This window comes from Rutidosis leptorrhynchoides, chromosome 1, assembly GCF_046630445.1.
Source record: "Rutidosis leptorrhynchoides isolate AG116_Rl617_1_P2 chromosome 1, CSIRO_AGI_Rlap_v1, whole genome shotgun sequence".
NCBI classification, from domain to species: Eukaryota; Viridiplantae; Streptophyta; class Magnoliopsida; order Asterales; family Asteraceae; genus Rutidosis; species Rutidosis leptorrhynchoides.
Window position 1 is genome coordinate 561,953,640 of NC_092333.1, and position 16,361 is coordinate 561,970,000.

At 34.0% G+C, this 16,361-nt stretch overlaps 3 protein-coding genes across 3 annotated transcripts in view; 2 read left to right on the top strand and 1 right to left on the bottom strand.

The window, feature by feature from the left end:
- The first annotated feature begins 4,397 nt into the window (after positions 1 to 4,397).
- Positions 4,398 to 7,592, top strand: LOC139881089 (GABA transporter 1-like). The gene is made up of 7 exons (XM_071865624.1): positions 4,398 to 4,721; positions 4,836 to 4,958; positions 5,061 to 5,155; positions 5,236 to 5,422; positions 5,953 to 6,083; positions 6,448 to 6,663; positions 7,012 to 7,592. The coding sequence occupies exons 1-7, from the start codon at positions 4,475 to 4,477 to the stop codon at positions 7,396 to 7,398; spliced, it is 1,386 nt and encodes a 461-aa protein (XP_071721725.1). The 5' UTR covers positions 4,398 to 4,474; the 3' UTR covers positions 7,399 to 7,592.
- A 374-nt stretch (positions 7,593 to 7,966) lies between these two features.
- LOC139881098 (olee1-like protein) lies at positions 7,967 to 8,990 on the top strand. Its single transcript, XM_071865629.1, has one exon. The coding sequence runs from the start codon at positions 8,199 to 8,201 to the stop codon at positions 8,844 to 8,846; it is 648 nt and encodes a 215-aa protein (XP_071721730.1). The 5' UTR covers positions 7,967 to 8,198; the 3' UTR covers positions 8,847 to 8,990.
- Positions 8,991 to 11,979: 2,989 nt separating this feature from the next.
- LOC139881108 (E3 ubiquitin protein ligase DRIP2-like) overlaps positions 11,980 to 16,361 on the bottom strand; it is a 6,496-nt gene continuing 2,114 nt past the window's right edge. Inside the window, exons 4-8 of the mRNA XM_071865638.1 lie at positions 15,185 to 15,509; positions 14,291 to 14,712; positions 13,866 to 13,913; positions 12,524 to 12,596; positions 11,980 to 12,430 (exon numbers count right to left, since the gene is read on the bottom strand). Coding sequence (XP_071721739.1) covers positions 12,257 to 12,430; positions 12,524 to 12,596; positions 13,866 to 13,913; positions 14,291 to 14,712; positions 15,185 to 15,509 — 1,042 coding nt within the window. The 3' untranslated portion in view covers positions 11,980 to 12,256. The remainder of the gene's footprint in view (positions 12,431 to 12,523; positions 12,597 to 13,865; positions 13,914 to 14,290; positions 14,713 to 15,184; positions 15,510 to 16,361) is intronic.

Genomic DNA, 16,361 nt, shown 5'->3' on the forward strand with positions numbered 1-16,361 from the left:
CGTTAGATGCGTCTATTAGAAAAATGGTCCACATGATGGATGAATTGGTCCATATATATACCCTTGAATTCTTTCAAGAAACATTGGCGATTATTTCTCAATGTGCTTTTCATTAATCGCCATATGTGATTTTCATTAATCACCATATGTGTTTTTCGTTAATCACTATATGTTCTTTTCATTAATCACTATATATGCTTTTCATTAATCACCATATGTGATTTTCATTAATCACCATATGTGCTTTTCATCATATATCATTTTCACCATATGCGTTTTTAATCATATGTGCTGCGCTTTTCGTCATATGCACTTTTCATTATATGCGCTTTTAATTATATGCGATGCGCTTTTCATCATATGCGCTTTTTATCATATGCGCTTTTAATCATATGCGCTGCACTTTTCATCATATGCGCTTTTTATCATATGCGCTTTTAATCCTATGCGCTTTTCGGTGCTACATAGATATTTCTCATTTTCGATTATCATTGACTGATAATCATATCCATTATGATATATATCAGAGAAACTTAGCAAATTTCTCTTTGATTTGGGAGAAAACAAGACATTGTTTACCAAAAAATTCGTACCATTTGGTAATATGAAATTTTGCCTTTTTCGTTTCTTATATCAAGTTTGCAAGAGCTGATATAGTATTTATAATTCCTTCATTTGATTTAAATCAATGAAATATTTCTTAGATTTGATCATAGTGTGTATGTTACTACTATCTGCAATACATAGGTCTTTACCATTTAATTGATGTTGTATTTCTGCAGGATTCATACTAAAACTTCAAATAAGATAAGCAAATAATGAGTTATATTTCAGCAAGATAATCAAATTATATTACCTGTAAACAAGTTATAATCTGAAGTACATAAAAGATAACACTTAATAAAACATATGCGTTATGGTCTAAAACCATTTATTTATGAGTGATACATAAAAAAAACTAGGCATCTTAGAAAATTCAAACCATTCAAGTCTCAAGGTAGCTCAGGGTTAATTTAATCAAGATTTGTCAACAGATTCACTCTCGTTTTCTTTTCTTTTGGGACTTATTTGTAGAGTTAAACAAGATGTTCATGTATTCAAGAAATACTAGACTGATGATCCACGTTACCAGATCATTAATAAGAATCTCCGGAATTCTTATAAGAGCGTCTACTAATATCTTTAATTTTATTCTTTCATGGATCACCGTTATTTTTTTTTTTTTTTGATAATTAATATCGTATCTATCTTTGAGTATTTTCCATAATACACTTGGATTTTCGATCATATAATATGTAGATTCTAAGGACTCGTCAATATGTTTGCTAAGAAAAATACTTACTATTGCTTTCTCTTGTTCGGAATAATTGTTATTTTCATTCAGGGTTTCTAAAATACCGTTTGATTCGAGATGCTTTTCTACATTCATAACCCATGTTAAGTAGTTGTTCCCACTTGTTCTAAATGTGCAAATTTAAGTCTTTTCAAATTCGACATTTTCTATTATCAAAAAGATGAATAACATAAATCATAATCATAATCAACTTCTATTCATAGACAAATAATAAAATGAAATTAGAATCATTTTAAATTCATAAGTAGCAAACAACAGAATAATGGTATGATTACAAATAATAAAACTACAAGGGCAGGATAGAATATAGGTTCACCCGGTGGTATATTAGCAACAATGATGATAGTTAATATGACCAATACAATAGGAAAAATCATCCTTGTGTGAATCATTTTTACAAAAACTTTTTGAGAGTAGTAATCTGAAAAATGAAGATTGATTTGTGAAAATGTGAAAACGGAGATGTTTGTTTTATATTTGAAAAATATAGTTGTTGTAACGTCGTCAGTTGACGTTAACAACCGTTATGTATATATGACCGTTGTAACGTCGTTAGTTGACGTTAACGAATAAAGTCACTATATCAAAACGCGTATGAGTAATATAAAGGACAAGATTTTTTTTTTCTTATTTTAACTTTTAAGATTTACTTTTAATAAAAATACAAACTACTTTTTCTTATTTTAACTTTTAAGATTTACTTTTAATAAAAATACAAACTACTTTTTCTTATTTTAACTTTTAAGATTTACTTTTAATAAAAATACAAACTACTTTTCTTATTTTAACTTTTAAGATTTACTTTTAATAAAAATACAAACTACTTTTTCTTATTTTAACTTTTAAGATTTACTTTTAATAAAAATACAAACTACTTTTTCTTATTTTAACTTTTAAGATTTACTTTTAATAAAAATACAAACTACTTTTTTCTTATTTTAACTTTTAAGATTTACTTTTAATAAAAATACAAACTACTTTTTCTTATTTTAACTTTTAAGATTTACTTTTAATAAAAATACAAACTATTTTTTCTTATTTTAACTTTTAAGATTTACTTTTAAGAATAAACATTAGTATGCATGAAATAAATAATGATTAATTGCATAAGTAATCATAAATGTTAGATAACATATAAAGACCCCATCGTATTCGTATTGATCGGAATTAATCTCAACCCATGGTACCGTGTTGTCAAATGACGTGTTGCGTACATAAAGTACCGTGTTGTCAAATGACGTGTTGCGTACAATCATGAGGTCTTATTAACATAAATATAAATGTTAGTGAAGTTAATAAGAGTTAGATTACAGAAAATATAATTCAGGCGGTATAACCGACCATATATAACTTAAATAACATAAATATAAATGTTAGTGAAGTTAATGAAAGTTAGATTACAGAAATATAATTCAGGCGGTATAACCGACCATATATAACTTAAATAACATAAATATAAATGTTAGTGAAGTTAATAAAAGTTAGATAATTTCTTACCTTGATTAGTGACGTGTGCTTGCTTAGATAAACCTTGATTATACGGAGCACTTCGTGCTGATAACGTGTTATATTTCAGTAGGCTTATAACTACCTTTAGTGGCCTGGTTCAATATATTCAAATTGAAAGAACCAATAAAAGAGAGATGTGTTGTAGAAGATATAGGAGAGAAAGAGGTTGAAGAGAGGTGTGATGTATTTAATGTATATGTGTGTTTTTGTAACTTACATTATGCACATATATATAGTACAAATTTTACTATCCATATTTGACTAATTACCATCCATATTTAACTACTAAATTTATAACAGAATTAGGATTATTATAAAATATATAATTAGAATAGAATTAGAATTAGAATTTGGGGATTTTCTTTTGTTGGAAGTTTACAAGAAGAAAAAAATAAGGAGAAAGATGACCAAATTACCCTCACATGTTATGCACATGGCTGATTTTAAGTATGCCTGGCAAACGGGTCAGGTTGGGTCGGTTTGGGTAACGGGTCAAAATGGTTTTGGGTTGAAATGGGTCATAGGTCAAACGGGTCAATTTTTTAAACGGATCAAAATGGTTCAGGTTGGGTCGGTTTAGGTAACGGGTCGAAACGGGTCACGGGTCAATTGGGTCAAATGGGTCAAACGGGTTACATCACTTTTTTTTACATTTATTACATTATTATAGTTATTATTATTAATTAAATATACATAAGAAACATTAATATACATAATAAATGATATAAACATGAATGCTTTATAAATTTTTGACGGATGAAACTTTTTATGCTTGACCCATTTGAACCATTTGACCCATTCACAAAACCCATTAGACCTATTTCTATTTATTGATCTTTGAGTATTGATACCCATTAAACCCGTTCATTCATTTTTTGTATAGGAATCAATAGGTTGGAGAGAAACTCATTTGAATCTTTTTTTAAGTTTTGATTTACATTGTTAGGCCTAATTTTTCTCAAGACCCAATTGACCCGAAAACTTGACCCATTTGACCCGAATTTGAGTGTTTGGGTCTCAATTGCCAGGTATAATTTTAACGGAAGCAATAACCAACATTAGGTTTAGGTTAATCCATGCAATTTGAGGCAAATCACATGGACTTACGGCATAATTTTGTCTTAATTTTACATTTTTTTTATATTGTTATATTTTTCCTTCCATTCCGTTCTTGGCAGTTGAGTTAGAATTTGTGTGATGATTTGAAGGTACTTTCAAATATTTGATGAAATACTTGAAATAGTTTTATCATCTCTACTTTTTTTAACTTCTTTTTTAATTTACAACAAAAATATAGTGAAATTTTTTCCTCCAGTCACACGGTGGTTATTCTCTATTCGTTAAATAACAAACTTTATTAATTTCACATTTTTTTTATTATTATACTTTATACCTATTATAAAATAAGTAAATGTCAACTTAATATATTGCAAATCCATAATAAATGATTCCACACGTACTTGTCAAAATATAAAAACAAAGTTCATAGATTACACTAGATTCTAATTTTAGAATCAAAAAAGTATCACTAAGTGTCAAAAGCAAGGGCCGTCCTTAACGACTTTTATATTCCAAAACCATTCACTAACCACAATTCGACAACATCAAAAGATGACCTTAACCTCCTTACCACCACCATCACCGGAAAGCTACTCGGTCGACAATGGTGGTAATGAGGAAAAGGAAGTCACAAACGTTACGATTAACGACTCATCACTTCAAACTAGCAACACCATCACAACAAAAACAGGTAAAGGATCATGGAAACACGCTGCGTTTCACGTTGCAACAACTATCGCTACTCCAGCTGCCTATGCACCGCTTCCGTTTGCCATTTCGTCTCTTGGATGGCCTCTTGGTATTATATTGTTATCAAGTTTTTAACAGTTGTTAAGTTGAAATTGTTTTATTATATGATTATAATTATAAGGTGTCTGATCATGTTTTGTTTTCGCATGATGAACTGCAAAAGGGGTGTTAAGTTTGGTGTTTGCAACGTTGACGACTTGGTACTCAAGTATTTTGATCGCGTCGTTATGGAAATGGGATGGGAAGATGCATACTACTTATAGACATCTTGCTCATAGTATTTACGGTTAGTTTTGTTTCTTGTTTTAAAAATCTTTTATAAATTGTAAAGTATTTTTAAAAATTAGTTGCTTGCTTAGTCTATCTTTTCAATCTTTGATTTTTGAAGGAAATTGGGGTTACTGGTGTATTGCATTTTTCCAGCAGGTGGCTTCTTTAGGCAACAATATCGCCATTCAAATAGCAGCTGCAAGTAGTTTAAAGGTCAGTTAAATCGTCGATATTTATCTTACCAAGGTAAATGTGTACTAATTAATTACAAGGATGTTTGTTATCTTGTGCAGGCTGTATACAAATATTACAATGAAGATGGTAGTTTAACACTTCAACATTTTATTATATTCTTTGGGATCTTTGAACTTGTTCTTTCTCAGCTTCCAAATATTCATTCACTACGATGGCTGAATGCTGTTTGTACTTTTAGTACAATAGGGTTCGCTGGAACAGCTATTGGTGTGACAATCTACAATGGTAAGACATTGAAAAACGTCTTCTTTTCTTTGTCTTGGTTGCGTTAGTTGACAAGTGTCAAAAATTGGTGTAACAACACTACCTGATAAATTTAACCCATGTATGCACAAATGAATCAATTTGAGTTATATTGTATTATGTTATATTATATATTATATATTATAAGAAGTTGATTCATTATTTTAATAGTGTTATTGTGATCATACTCTATAAAACTTCCATGAAGCAAAAAGATAAATCCAAAAAGGAAGTGTCAATGAGTCAAGCCACTCAGCTCAATTCGAATAGTGTGACCCATGACCCAACCAGCCTGACCCAATATTTTACCTATACACTATCAACTAGAGGTTCTTTTGCAATGGCTGATATTCAGCAATACGCTAAAAGCGTCACAAAAGTAAGGTCTTTTAACATATATTTCCAACCTATAAAACACTTAAAAACAGAGAAACATACCGGAAATATTTTCGTAATAAGGTTTGAATTTTAAAAACAATTAACTATGGGTCTTAACTTGACTCATATTACAGGGAAGAAGATTGATAGAGGAACTGTAAGTTATAGTCTGCAAGGAAGCTCTTCATCAAAGATGTTCAAAGCCTTTAATGGTCTTGGAGTTATTGCATTTTCATTTGGTGATGCCATGCTTCCTGAGATACAAGTAAAATGACCTTATTACCCTTGTTAACTACTGATACCGAATCTTATAAGAGCGTATACTATCTCATAACTTTTGAGCTTTCTGTATATAGTATAGCAATATGGGCGGGTTGGGTAAAAGGTCAAAACAGGTTTGGTTTTCGAGCAAGTAACTTCTTGGTAGATATCATACAAGTATATTCACTAAACATGATCACAAAAATTATATTACTATCATAATAATTTCAATTTAGCTAATGTTATATTTTTTGACACATTCAAGCTATCTAACCAAGAAAAAAAAAATCCATTCATAAAAATGGGCCAAAATTAGCAAAATCGAATTTTTCTTTGCAACTTAAACTGGTACAAATTACAATCTGCAGAGTACTGTGCGAGAACCTGCAAAGAAAACTATGTATAAAGGGATAGGAGCTGCATACACCGTAATTCTTTTAAGTTACTGGCAATTGGCTTTCACCGGTTTCTGGGCATTTGGTACGGGTGTTCAGCCGTTTATAGTTGCTTCTCTTGCAAACCCGAAATGGACGATTGTTATGGCAAACCTTTTTGCCGTGATCCAGATATCCGGTTGTTTTCAGGTAGTTTTTATTCACTTTCAGATGATTGTCGTTTATTTTAAAAGGGTGGTGATACTTGTACCATCGTTTTTAGCCATATACCACTAAATGTGCATTAGAGTGTTATACAGTACAGTGTTTTAAAGCATATTTGGTGGTGTATGGCTAAACCATCACCTTTGAATTTACATACGAAACAGACTATCAATGATACGAAAACAACAAATTAAAAAGAAAAAGGAAAAAAGAATTAGCTGATAGGTAAACGGGTCAAATTGGTCGAAAGTGGCCCAAGGTCTTGTGACCTGCCTGCCTATTTTCACACATCTACTCAATAGTAAAACTTATGATATTTTTGGTGTTGGAAAGATTTATTGCAGGCCAACATACGCCTTATTCGAGGAAATAAAGGTGTCGAGTGAACAAACGGGTCGATTTCCTACCCAAAAGCACATCCAACGCCTATTATTCACATCACTTTACATGGGTCTAATAACTCTTGTGGCTGCAGCCATGCCATTTTTTGGGGACTTTGTAGCCATATGTGGGGCCATCGGGTTCACCCCACTTGATTTTGTGTTTCCTGTTTTAGCACATCTGAAAGCTGGAAAATCGCCAAAGAATCGGAGCCCGATCATGATCCTGAACATTGTCATAGCCACATGGTTTTCGGCTGTTGCAGTTATGGGTTGCATTGGTGCAGTTAAGTTCATCATAGATGATGTCAATACTTATAAGTTCTTCCATGACATTTAAGTGTACATTAGTCGTCTTGTATCGTTTTGTGGGTCCCATTTCATTCACCTATAGAAAATAAAATAACAGCTTCACAAAGTAAACATTCAACATGTAAACTAAAACACACATGTTATGCTTATCTACACACACACACACACACACACACACACACACACACACACACACACACACACACACGTGTTATATACTTAAAATGAAATTAGCATACAACATGTAAACTAAAACACACATGTTGGTCTGTACCTAAACAATGTAAATTGGTTATACTCTATTGTAACTATTATCATTTTATTATTGTTTGGCATAAGGTTTAATTTGGCGGTGAAACCCTGACACCGTGTGCCGTAGCACCTATACCGCCCACCCCGTAAGGGCTAAGTATACCGTGTAAAACTCCTCCCCCCAATACCCAACAGTTGGCGCAGGCCAGATTCGAACCTGCACCCCATATTTGGCAAGGGGTATACAACTGCGGGCCCGGGGTTCATGGGAGCCGGGTACCATTCAACCAATTGGTCATAATGATAATATGTTTGGTTTATGTAGTCTAACTTTCTAACAATAGTAATGAAGACAATAATACATGGTATCTAGATGATTAGGGGCCGGGATTTAATGAATAAATTATAACTTTCTATCAATAGAAATCTAACCGTTTTCTCCCCTTTTTCTGTCAACCTCAAACTTTTCAATATAAACCCCCCTCCCCTGCCATTCAGCTAACAAATTTCAGTCGCCACCACAATACATTTCTTAACAACATTTCATAGGAAAAGAAAAAAAAAACAAAAAAAAAAATGGTAGATTATCGAGCACGTTTAGTCGTTTTGTCCATCCTCTTGTTAACGGCTACAACAGCCCGTTCGAGCTGGATGAACGGTGGTGCTCCTTCCCCTTCAATTACCGAAGGAGACTATGTGACATCACCAGATGATCTAATGAACGACGATGATGCAGTCTCCCCCGGTCCTAGCAATATTGAAGGAAAGAAATTAATTGAAAGTCATAGGAAAGTACTTGTATCTCAAGAAAAAGATGACAACACATTTGTTATTCAGGGTAAAGTTTATTGCGACCCGTGTAGGATCCAGTTTCCGACAAAGATTAGCTACGCATTAGCAGGAACCAAAGTTACGCTTGTGTGTCATAAGGAAAATGGTGAGGAAAGTTATAAGTTTGAAGGAGAGAGTGATCAAAAAGGAAAGTATACATTAAACGCTGTTGGTGATCATGCAGACGAGATTTGTGAAATTACGGTTAATGAAAGCCCTGATCCTAATTGTCCTGATATTATGGATGATGAAAACCATGTTAGGGTGTCTTTGACAAACAAACACGGTGCTAAAGGTAAGGGCCGATATGCTAATCCACTTGGGTTCATGGTTAAAGATGTGGATCCGCGCTGCAAGGAGGCTCTTGATGAGCTTGGTTTTACTGGAGTATAAATGTATTGTGTATTTCGTTTGCTGAATTCGTTATTATTATGTATGTTGTTCTACGTGATTGAGGAAATAAGTGCGCCGTGCGTGCATGCATGCAAATAGTCTCTTTTTTTTTTCTTTCTGATTTCTGCTATTGAGATACATAGTTGTTACTTGTGAATATTATTCGGGTACGTGAGTCGACAGCAATCGTCGATTTATTGGCGACTTGACTGACTCTTAGAGCCTAAATTAAATTCCAGGCAGGATTTAAAACCCATGGAAATTTGATTCTACCATTTTCATGGCGTCTACTTATTTTTATTTTATTATTTTTTTTTATTTTTTTTTTTTAAACTTTTTCCTACTTAAAGGCCGGAGGTCCTCTCGGAAGCAATCTCTTTATCCGTCGAATAGAGAGAGGGATGACTTTCTCTACTTTTGAGAGTGTTTCACTCTGGGTGGAGAAATGACTTGTCTTTATTCTCGGATAGGGGAAGGATTGTCTACATCTCACCTCCCCCATACACCACTCATGTGGTATTGGGTTTTGTTGTTGTTGTTGTTGTTGTATTTTACCAACAAAACGATCGTAGTTAAATCGATGTAACATATATGTTGTAACATATTAGTTTGGATCATTTTAGCTCCATCTTATTGTAAATAGTTATCATCACAAGGAATTATAACACAATCCCCTTGTTAGTTATATTTTCGTTAGAAGGAAAAATGGAGTTTTGTCCCACATTGGTAGAAGAGTGAAGTTGGAGGTGAACTCCTTGGCTATAAAAGGAGGCCATGGGATTACTTTCAAATTGCACCAATCAATACACTTTAAGTATTTGATTATTTCTTTCTTTCTTACCCTTGTTTGAGAGTTGTATTAGTTAAATATTTTGGAGAGTGTAGTTAGCTTAAGAGAGTCGTCTATATCATTGTAACAATTTGTGATATAGTGTATTTCTCTCTTTGGGGGCCGGTGGTTTTTCTCCTGTTTTGGAGTTTCCACGTTAAATCTTGTGTTGTGTATTGTTCTTATTTCTTTATTATTATTGTTGGGCTGGGTGGTGGGAATTAGTGAGACCGTAATTTCCCAACAACTGGTATCAGAGCGTCAGGTTTGACGGGGGTCTCGGTTATAGGAGTCAGAGTATGCTCTGTGGTTGCCACGGGAGTGGATCGTCCACATCAGAAACGAGTTCTATTGATCGTATAGGATATCTGGTTAGACAATATTTTTTCTGATTCGTAGTAATAGTTGGATTTGTTAGTGGCGAGTTGTGGATTTCTGATTTAAAGGGTCCTGGCTACCTGCTACATCTTTTGGCTATTCGAAACGTGAGCAAAATCAGAGAAAGTGTTGTTTATAGGATACGGATACGATGTCGAAGTTCAGTCCAATGAGGTTTGATGTAGAGAAATTTGATGGGAAGATCAATTTTGGCTTATGGCCGGTTCAAGTCAAGGATGTGTTGATTCAGTCCGGGTTACACAATGATTTGAAAGGTAAACCCACATTTGTTCCCGGTAGTGATTCTAGCAGTAAGTTCGATGAAGAAGAATGGGATGATATGGATTTGAGGGCAGCAAGTGCGATTCGTTTGTGTCTTGCAAAGAACGTGCTTGCAAATGTGCACGGGTTATCAACGACAAAGGAGCTTTGGGTTAAACTAGAGCAGTTGTACCAGGGCAAGGGCATCTCAAATCGGTTGTGTCTTAAAGAACAATTTCATACTCTGCGTATGGACGGGGGTTCAAAGATTTCAGATCATCTAAGTATTCTTAACGGTATTGTTTCAGAACTGGAGGCTATTGGAGTTAAAACGGATGATGAAGATAAAGCTTTGAGGTTGATATTATCTTTATCATCGTCTTATGAACACATTAAACCTATTTTGATGTATGGGAAGAAAACTCTGAAGTTTGAAGACGTTACTAGCAAGCTCCTATCCGAGGAGAAAAGACTGGAAGGTAACAGGGTCTCGTCATCAGGAGATACGATAGTGTTGTGTTCGGATAGGCGAAAGAGAAACTCTGGGAAGAATCTGGTATGCTGGAGGTGCGGAAAGACTGGGCATGTAAGGTTTAATTGTCCAGGTGGAGCTAATCCGGCAAATGGCTCCAAAGACGCTAACATTGTCTCCGTTGTTACGGAGAGTGACGAATTCCTCTGAAGTCACACCATCCTCATGGTGTGTCCGTGCCACCATGGAAAGGGATGTTCGTTAGCGGTTCCACAATTGCACATGGGCATTGATGCAGGCTGTGTGGTGAAAACTGATGTTGTAGCTGATGAAACTTCCAGGGAAAGCCACACAGGAAGTTGCACCATAAAGTTTCAGCTGGTTATTCAACAACATGTGCCGAGGTGAAATGCTTGGAATGTGATATTCTAAGTGTTATACTCTTAATGGTGGAGTATGATAATTCTTGTTAAGAGTTATGATTGTCTGTGATGACAATGATTGTCGGTTTAGACAATGTTCGGTAAAGATGCAAGTTTTGTCTCTTGGGAGATAATGTCAACGGCATGAAGATGAGGATCTCGAAGTTATCGTCGAGGAAGCGTCTACATCGGTTATCTTTGCAATGTGGAAGCATGATTATTTTCTTCTATCCAAAAGGTGGAGATTTGTTAGTTATATTTTGGTTAGAAGGAAAAATGGAGTTTTGTCCCACATTGGTAGAAGAGTGAAGTTGTAGGTGAACTCCTTGGCTATAAAAGGAGGCAATGGGATTAGTTCCAAATTGCACCAATCAATACACTTTAACTATTTAATTATTTCTTTCTTTCTTACCCTTGTTTGAGAGTTGTATTAGTTAAATATTTTGGAGAGTGTAGTTGACTTAAGAGAGTCGTCTATATCATTATAACAATTTGTGATATAGTGTATTTCTCTCTTTGTGGACCGGTGGTTTTTCTCCTGTTTTGGAGTTTCCACGTTAAATCTTTTGTTGTGTATTGTTCTTATTTCTTTACTATTATTGTTGGGCTGGGTGGTGGGAATTAGTGAGACTGTAATTTCCCAACACCACCATCCAAATTACTTCTTCCACCACACTTATGTATTATTTAGTTATACAAACAACCTATTAATACATTGTTTATAGTGGAAGAAGTAATTTGAATGGTGGATATATCAATTCCACGTAAATTGTCAATTTACATGCAAGTGTAGCAACAGCAAAAGTACTAGGAGTAACTGTAAGGTGCTACTGAAAGTTGGAGGGTGCAAAGGTAACATGTCAAAATTTACCAACTTCAACAAAGATGCAGAAAGCATTTGTATATGAAAGGAAGAAAACATACAACTATATAGTAACTTAAACTTTATAACGAATCATTTTCAGACATAGATTATAGACCAGCCAACTTTTGGCTACACCATTTCAGCATTTTAAAGCTTTCTCGGTGCCGAAGGAGGACATGGTTGTTAGGTACCTGCAGCTTTTTTAGCATACGATATCTCCATCATGTATTCCTTGGCAGACGAACCAATTATGACGGAAACAGTTTGTGATGTTGGCTGTTTTTGTAGCCATAACTCCATCAGGTTACCTAGCAGCAACGTTGGAACCAGCGGTTGGCCCATGCATCTCAGCTCAATCTGCAACAAAGCAACTTTCACTCACTAACAAATAAAGGACGTAATGGTCTTTTCAAATGTGAAGGTATAGTTTGAAACAAAGAAGAGACTTGCCTCATGTTCATTTCCAAGTTTCAGTTTGCTCATCACAAATTTCTGGATAACTGAAACGGGTATATTACCATCCCTGAAACCATGGTAACAAAGATGCATTAATATAACACCATTGAGGATGGTTCATATCAAGGAACCAGTTTTGCAGAACAGATTGGAACCCCTTGGTGTCGTGGTATTGTACTTATGTTTGTGGGCCCATCTGATTCAATACATAGGACCCACGATCATATCTTCACAGCTATATAAACTGAGCTTAATGCGTCTAAATCTTAAAAGTCGATATATACAACCAAAGAGAAATCATACATTATTCTTAAAGAAGGAAAAAGAACCATCAAGGAATAGAAAGTCAACGTTACTTTTAGTATGAAGTGTTATAATAGACTAAAATATCAACCAAAGTAAAATTAAGCAAAGAATTTCTTTGAGAGAATCACTAGTGAAGAAAATAAAATATGCCTCACCAAAGATACTGAAACCTTATACCACAACATGTATACATATGCACACACACACCCCTATACATGAATGTGGTAAAATTTGTAGCATTGTAAAAGGAGTTTGGATAAGGATAAAGCAACGGTAACATTTAAGACATTAGAAGTTTTAAGATTTAAAAAAGAAAAATAAAGCACTTTTGAAAGTGGATATTGAAGAAAAACCAAAGAGCATAAGCAAGATAAAGAAGCATGTAAAAAGTATATTTTTCTATCTAACACGGTTATACCAGATGACCATATTCGGCTATCCCCTTGGACCAGATGACCATGGATTAGGTCAACTTCAGAAAAAATACAAGTCAACAAACAAACAAAATCCTAAATAAATGAGTAAAAAGAGATCAACTTTGGGTTATTTTAGCGATAATGGGTCAAACAGGTAACATCAAAAAATAGATGGGAAGAAAATAGGGTAAATACATTGAAGGGTTTGAAAGTTACCTGACTATGAAAATAAGAAATACAGATCTTAATTAATTTAATCCATTGCAATGGTAGTACCTTTAGTTGAAAATCTAAGATTTGTCACTATACCAAGGCTTCAACTATCTTCGATACACAACTTAAAACTTAAAACTTTATTTTATCAACAACCATGAAAGCATAAAGATTAGATAGGGAAACATAATGGTGGAGCAGTTAGATGATTCACACATAAGAGATCCTATTCATAATGAAGAAACGTACCAATAAAATTATGCTAAATTTTACAATGCCTAACTATATCAACATGCTAAATTTTATTACTAAAATTATGCCCATGTGAAGAAATGTACAAATAAAATTTACGGTACATGAAACCATGGACAAGAAAGAGTAAAATGAATAAGAGAACTCACTTTAGTCTGACAAAACTTCCTTCTATCTGCCCTAAGGGTTCGCCACCCCTGAAATATTGAAAGAGAGTTAATTAATATGTAAATTTAAGAGGGAAAAATTGCAAGACAGTGCAATTTACTAATACTTTTTATTAATTTATGCAACCTACAATTTAAAACAACATACTGGCCATTTCATATCCAAAAAAATAATAATTTGTAACTCTGATGCAGTATACTTACCTTTTTTAGCTATAATTGAAACATATATACCTTTAATGCAAAAGTCGCATACTTCATTTATAAACGAAAGTATGTTGCATTAGATGGTTAGAGAAAAAGTAACATGCATATAATGATGGAAGTGAACTGTGTTTTCTTGTTGTACGCAGATATAAGACATAAAATGTTATGAAACAGATAATGTTTGTTTCTAAAGTACTCACTGTTCTTCCGAAGGTACCAAATGGAACCAAATCGAATTAATTCGTTTCTCTCGAGCATCATTATTAGCATCATCATCATCATTGATCGCAGTTTGTGAATCTGCTCTGTTTTTTCGATTCCTTCTTATCTTTTTAGGTTTTGCTGGTTTTGTAACATCGATATCAGGCCGTCCATTCTCATCTTGAAATTTGGTATGCTTAAGTTGATCCTTTCCTTTTGTTTTACGAGCATATCCTTCAGTCTTTTGGGTATGTTGTGGTTCCAATTTGGCATTATTAGATCCTTGTGAAGTAAACTTTGAAGATTTACTCCTATTAGCCACTTCCACCAAATAATTCAAAGGGTTCCATATATCAACTTTCCCATTCTTTGTTTCGTTGTTAGGTGAAGGATCACTAGATGGCTCAGAAGTCGAAGATTTCTGCACACATATTGTTGTTTCTCTTCAAAAATATTATAAAAGGTAACAAGTGGATAGAAATTTCAAATCATTCATAAAAGAATAGGTAAACTAGGGTCTAGGGTTGAATTTGTGTCACACAAGTTAAATATCAGATATTGGCTATGATTCAAACAGGGTCAAGTAAAATGGGTAGAACTGGTTTAACATGTCAACAGTCGTCTAACATGCATTTCAAATGCTCACAAATCCTAAATCATTTTGCTTTTATGAAATAATTTATTATTGTTTCGACCTATGGGTTTGTAACCATACTTACGTCCCAAAAGGACATAATCAAATTTTAATAAATGTTGGTAGGTGACATAAAAATGTCCCGTATTGACCTGAAGCAACTTTGACCAGCCAAATTTGCAGATTCTAGTAGCATGAATGCATATTCAAGAAGTACACAAATGCATCGAAACCTGGATGATATTGGCGGACTTCATACCTGCCTTGAATTCTGCGTTAACTTGTTAGAAATCTCACGTGAACTCGAACTATCTTGATGGTCTTCTGTTGAGTCCTCTTTCTTGAGAGATTTGTCAACAGAAAAAGTTGACCCGCGTGGTTTCTTTCTTGCGGGAAATTTTGACCTTTTTCCAGTTAAAGTAGTTTGTGGTGACACTCTAGGAGTGCTGACAACTAGTGACGAGAGTGATCTCTCCTTCCTTCTTAACGGTATCGTAACCGGAGGCACAGCTTCAGGGGACTTTCCCCTTCTTCGTTTGGAAGGAAAGATTCTCCTTCTAACATCTTGCAAACTATGGTCAGGCCTGTTTAAAAGATGAAATAATGCTTTATCAACTTAAATAAATTATATATCAAGAGCACATCCTATATAATGCACAAAAGTATTTGAACAGTAGTTTTATCTATGACGTAACTAACTATGCAGAGTCAAACTATGTGATCATATCCCATCTTCTTCGCAAATATCTACAACTTCCTTGTATATAATTTTAGAAAACTGACTTAAACAGAATGGTAGCTTTAGCTCATATCGAGTCGAAGAAATACTTAAGAATCAACTTAAGATATGAAAAGTCCACCACCAAATAAAACAATTTTGTTGAAGAAACTCAATAGCAGCACACATACTTCCAGATTATGACAACACAATTTACAACATGTACACAATATGGAAAAATCTTCAAGTATTAGTAATGGTGAAAATAATCCTGCCAAGGGTTAATACAATGACATATAAAGGTAAATCGGGCAACAATAATTCTACCTTTATGATACAAACTCTTATAATGTGCTTTACAGCCTCTTTGTGCAAAACACAATAAAGGATACTAACATAAGACACTAATTATGTATACGTCACATTTAGTTACATGACAATCAATCAGATGTTGTGGGCCTCAAATTCATCATACAGAAAAATGTTAATCTCTTAAAACAGGATTTTAGTTATCAAAATTACTTCATACATTAATAAACCACCCTCCAGGGACAAGAATTCAAAGTTACATAACGTGTATATCTGTTATTCTCTCTTAAGCAATTCAAATTAATAATATCGAACAAAATCATTAAGGATACAACAATATAAATGTATGTCTGTAATTATGTACGTACACACACACACACACACACACACACACACACACACACACACA

Coding starts and splice junctions, on each gene's coding strand:
- LOC139881098 (XM_071865629.1), top strand. CDS start 8,199: ATGGTAGATTATCGAGCACGTTTAGTCGTTTTGTCCATCCTCTTGTTA.
- LOC139881089 (XM_071865624.1), top strand. CDS start 4,475: ATGACCTTAACCTCCTTACCACCACCATCACCGGAAAGCTACTCGGTC. Junction 5,156..5,235: donor CAGCTGCAAGTAGTTTAAAG/GTCAGTTAAATC, acceptor TATCTTGTGCAG/GCTGTATACAAATATTACAA. Junction 5,423..5,952: donor TGGTGTGACAATCTACAATG/GTAAGACATTGA, acceptor CTCATATTACAG/GGAAGAAGATTGATAGAGGA.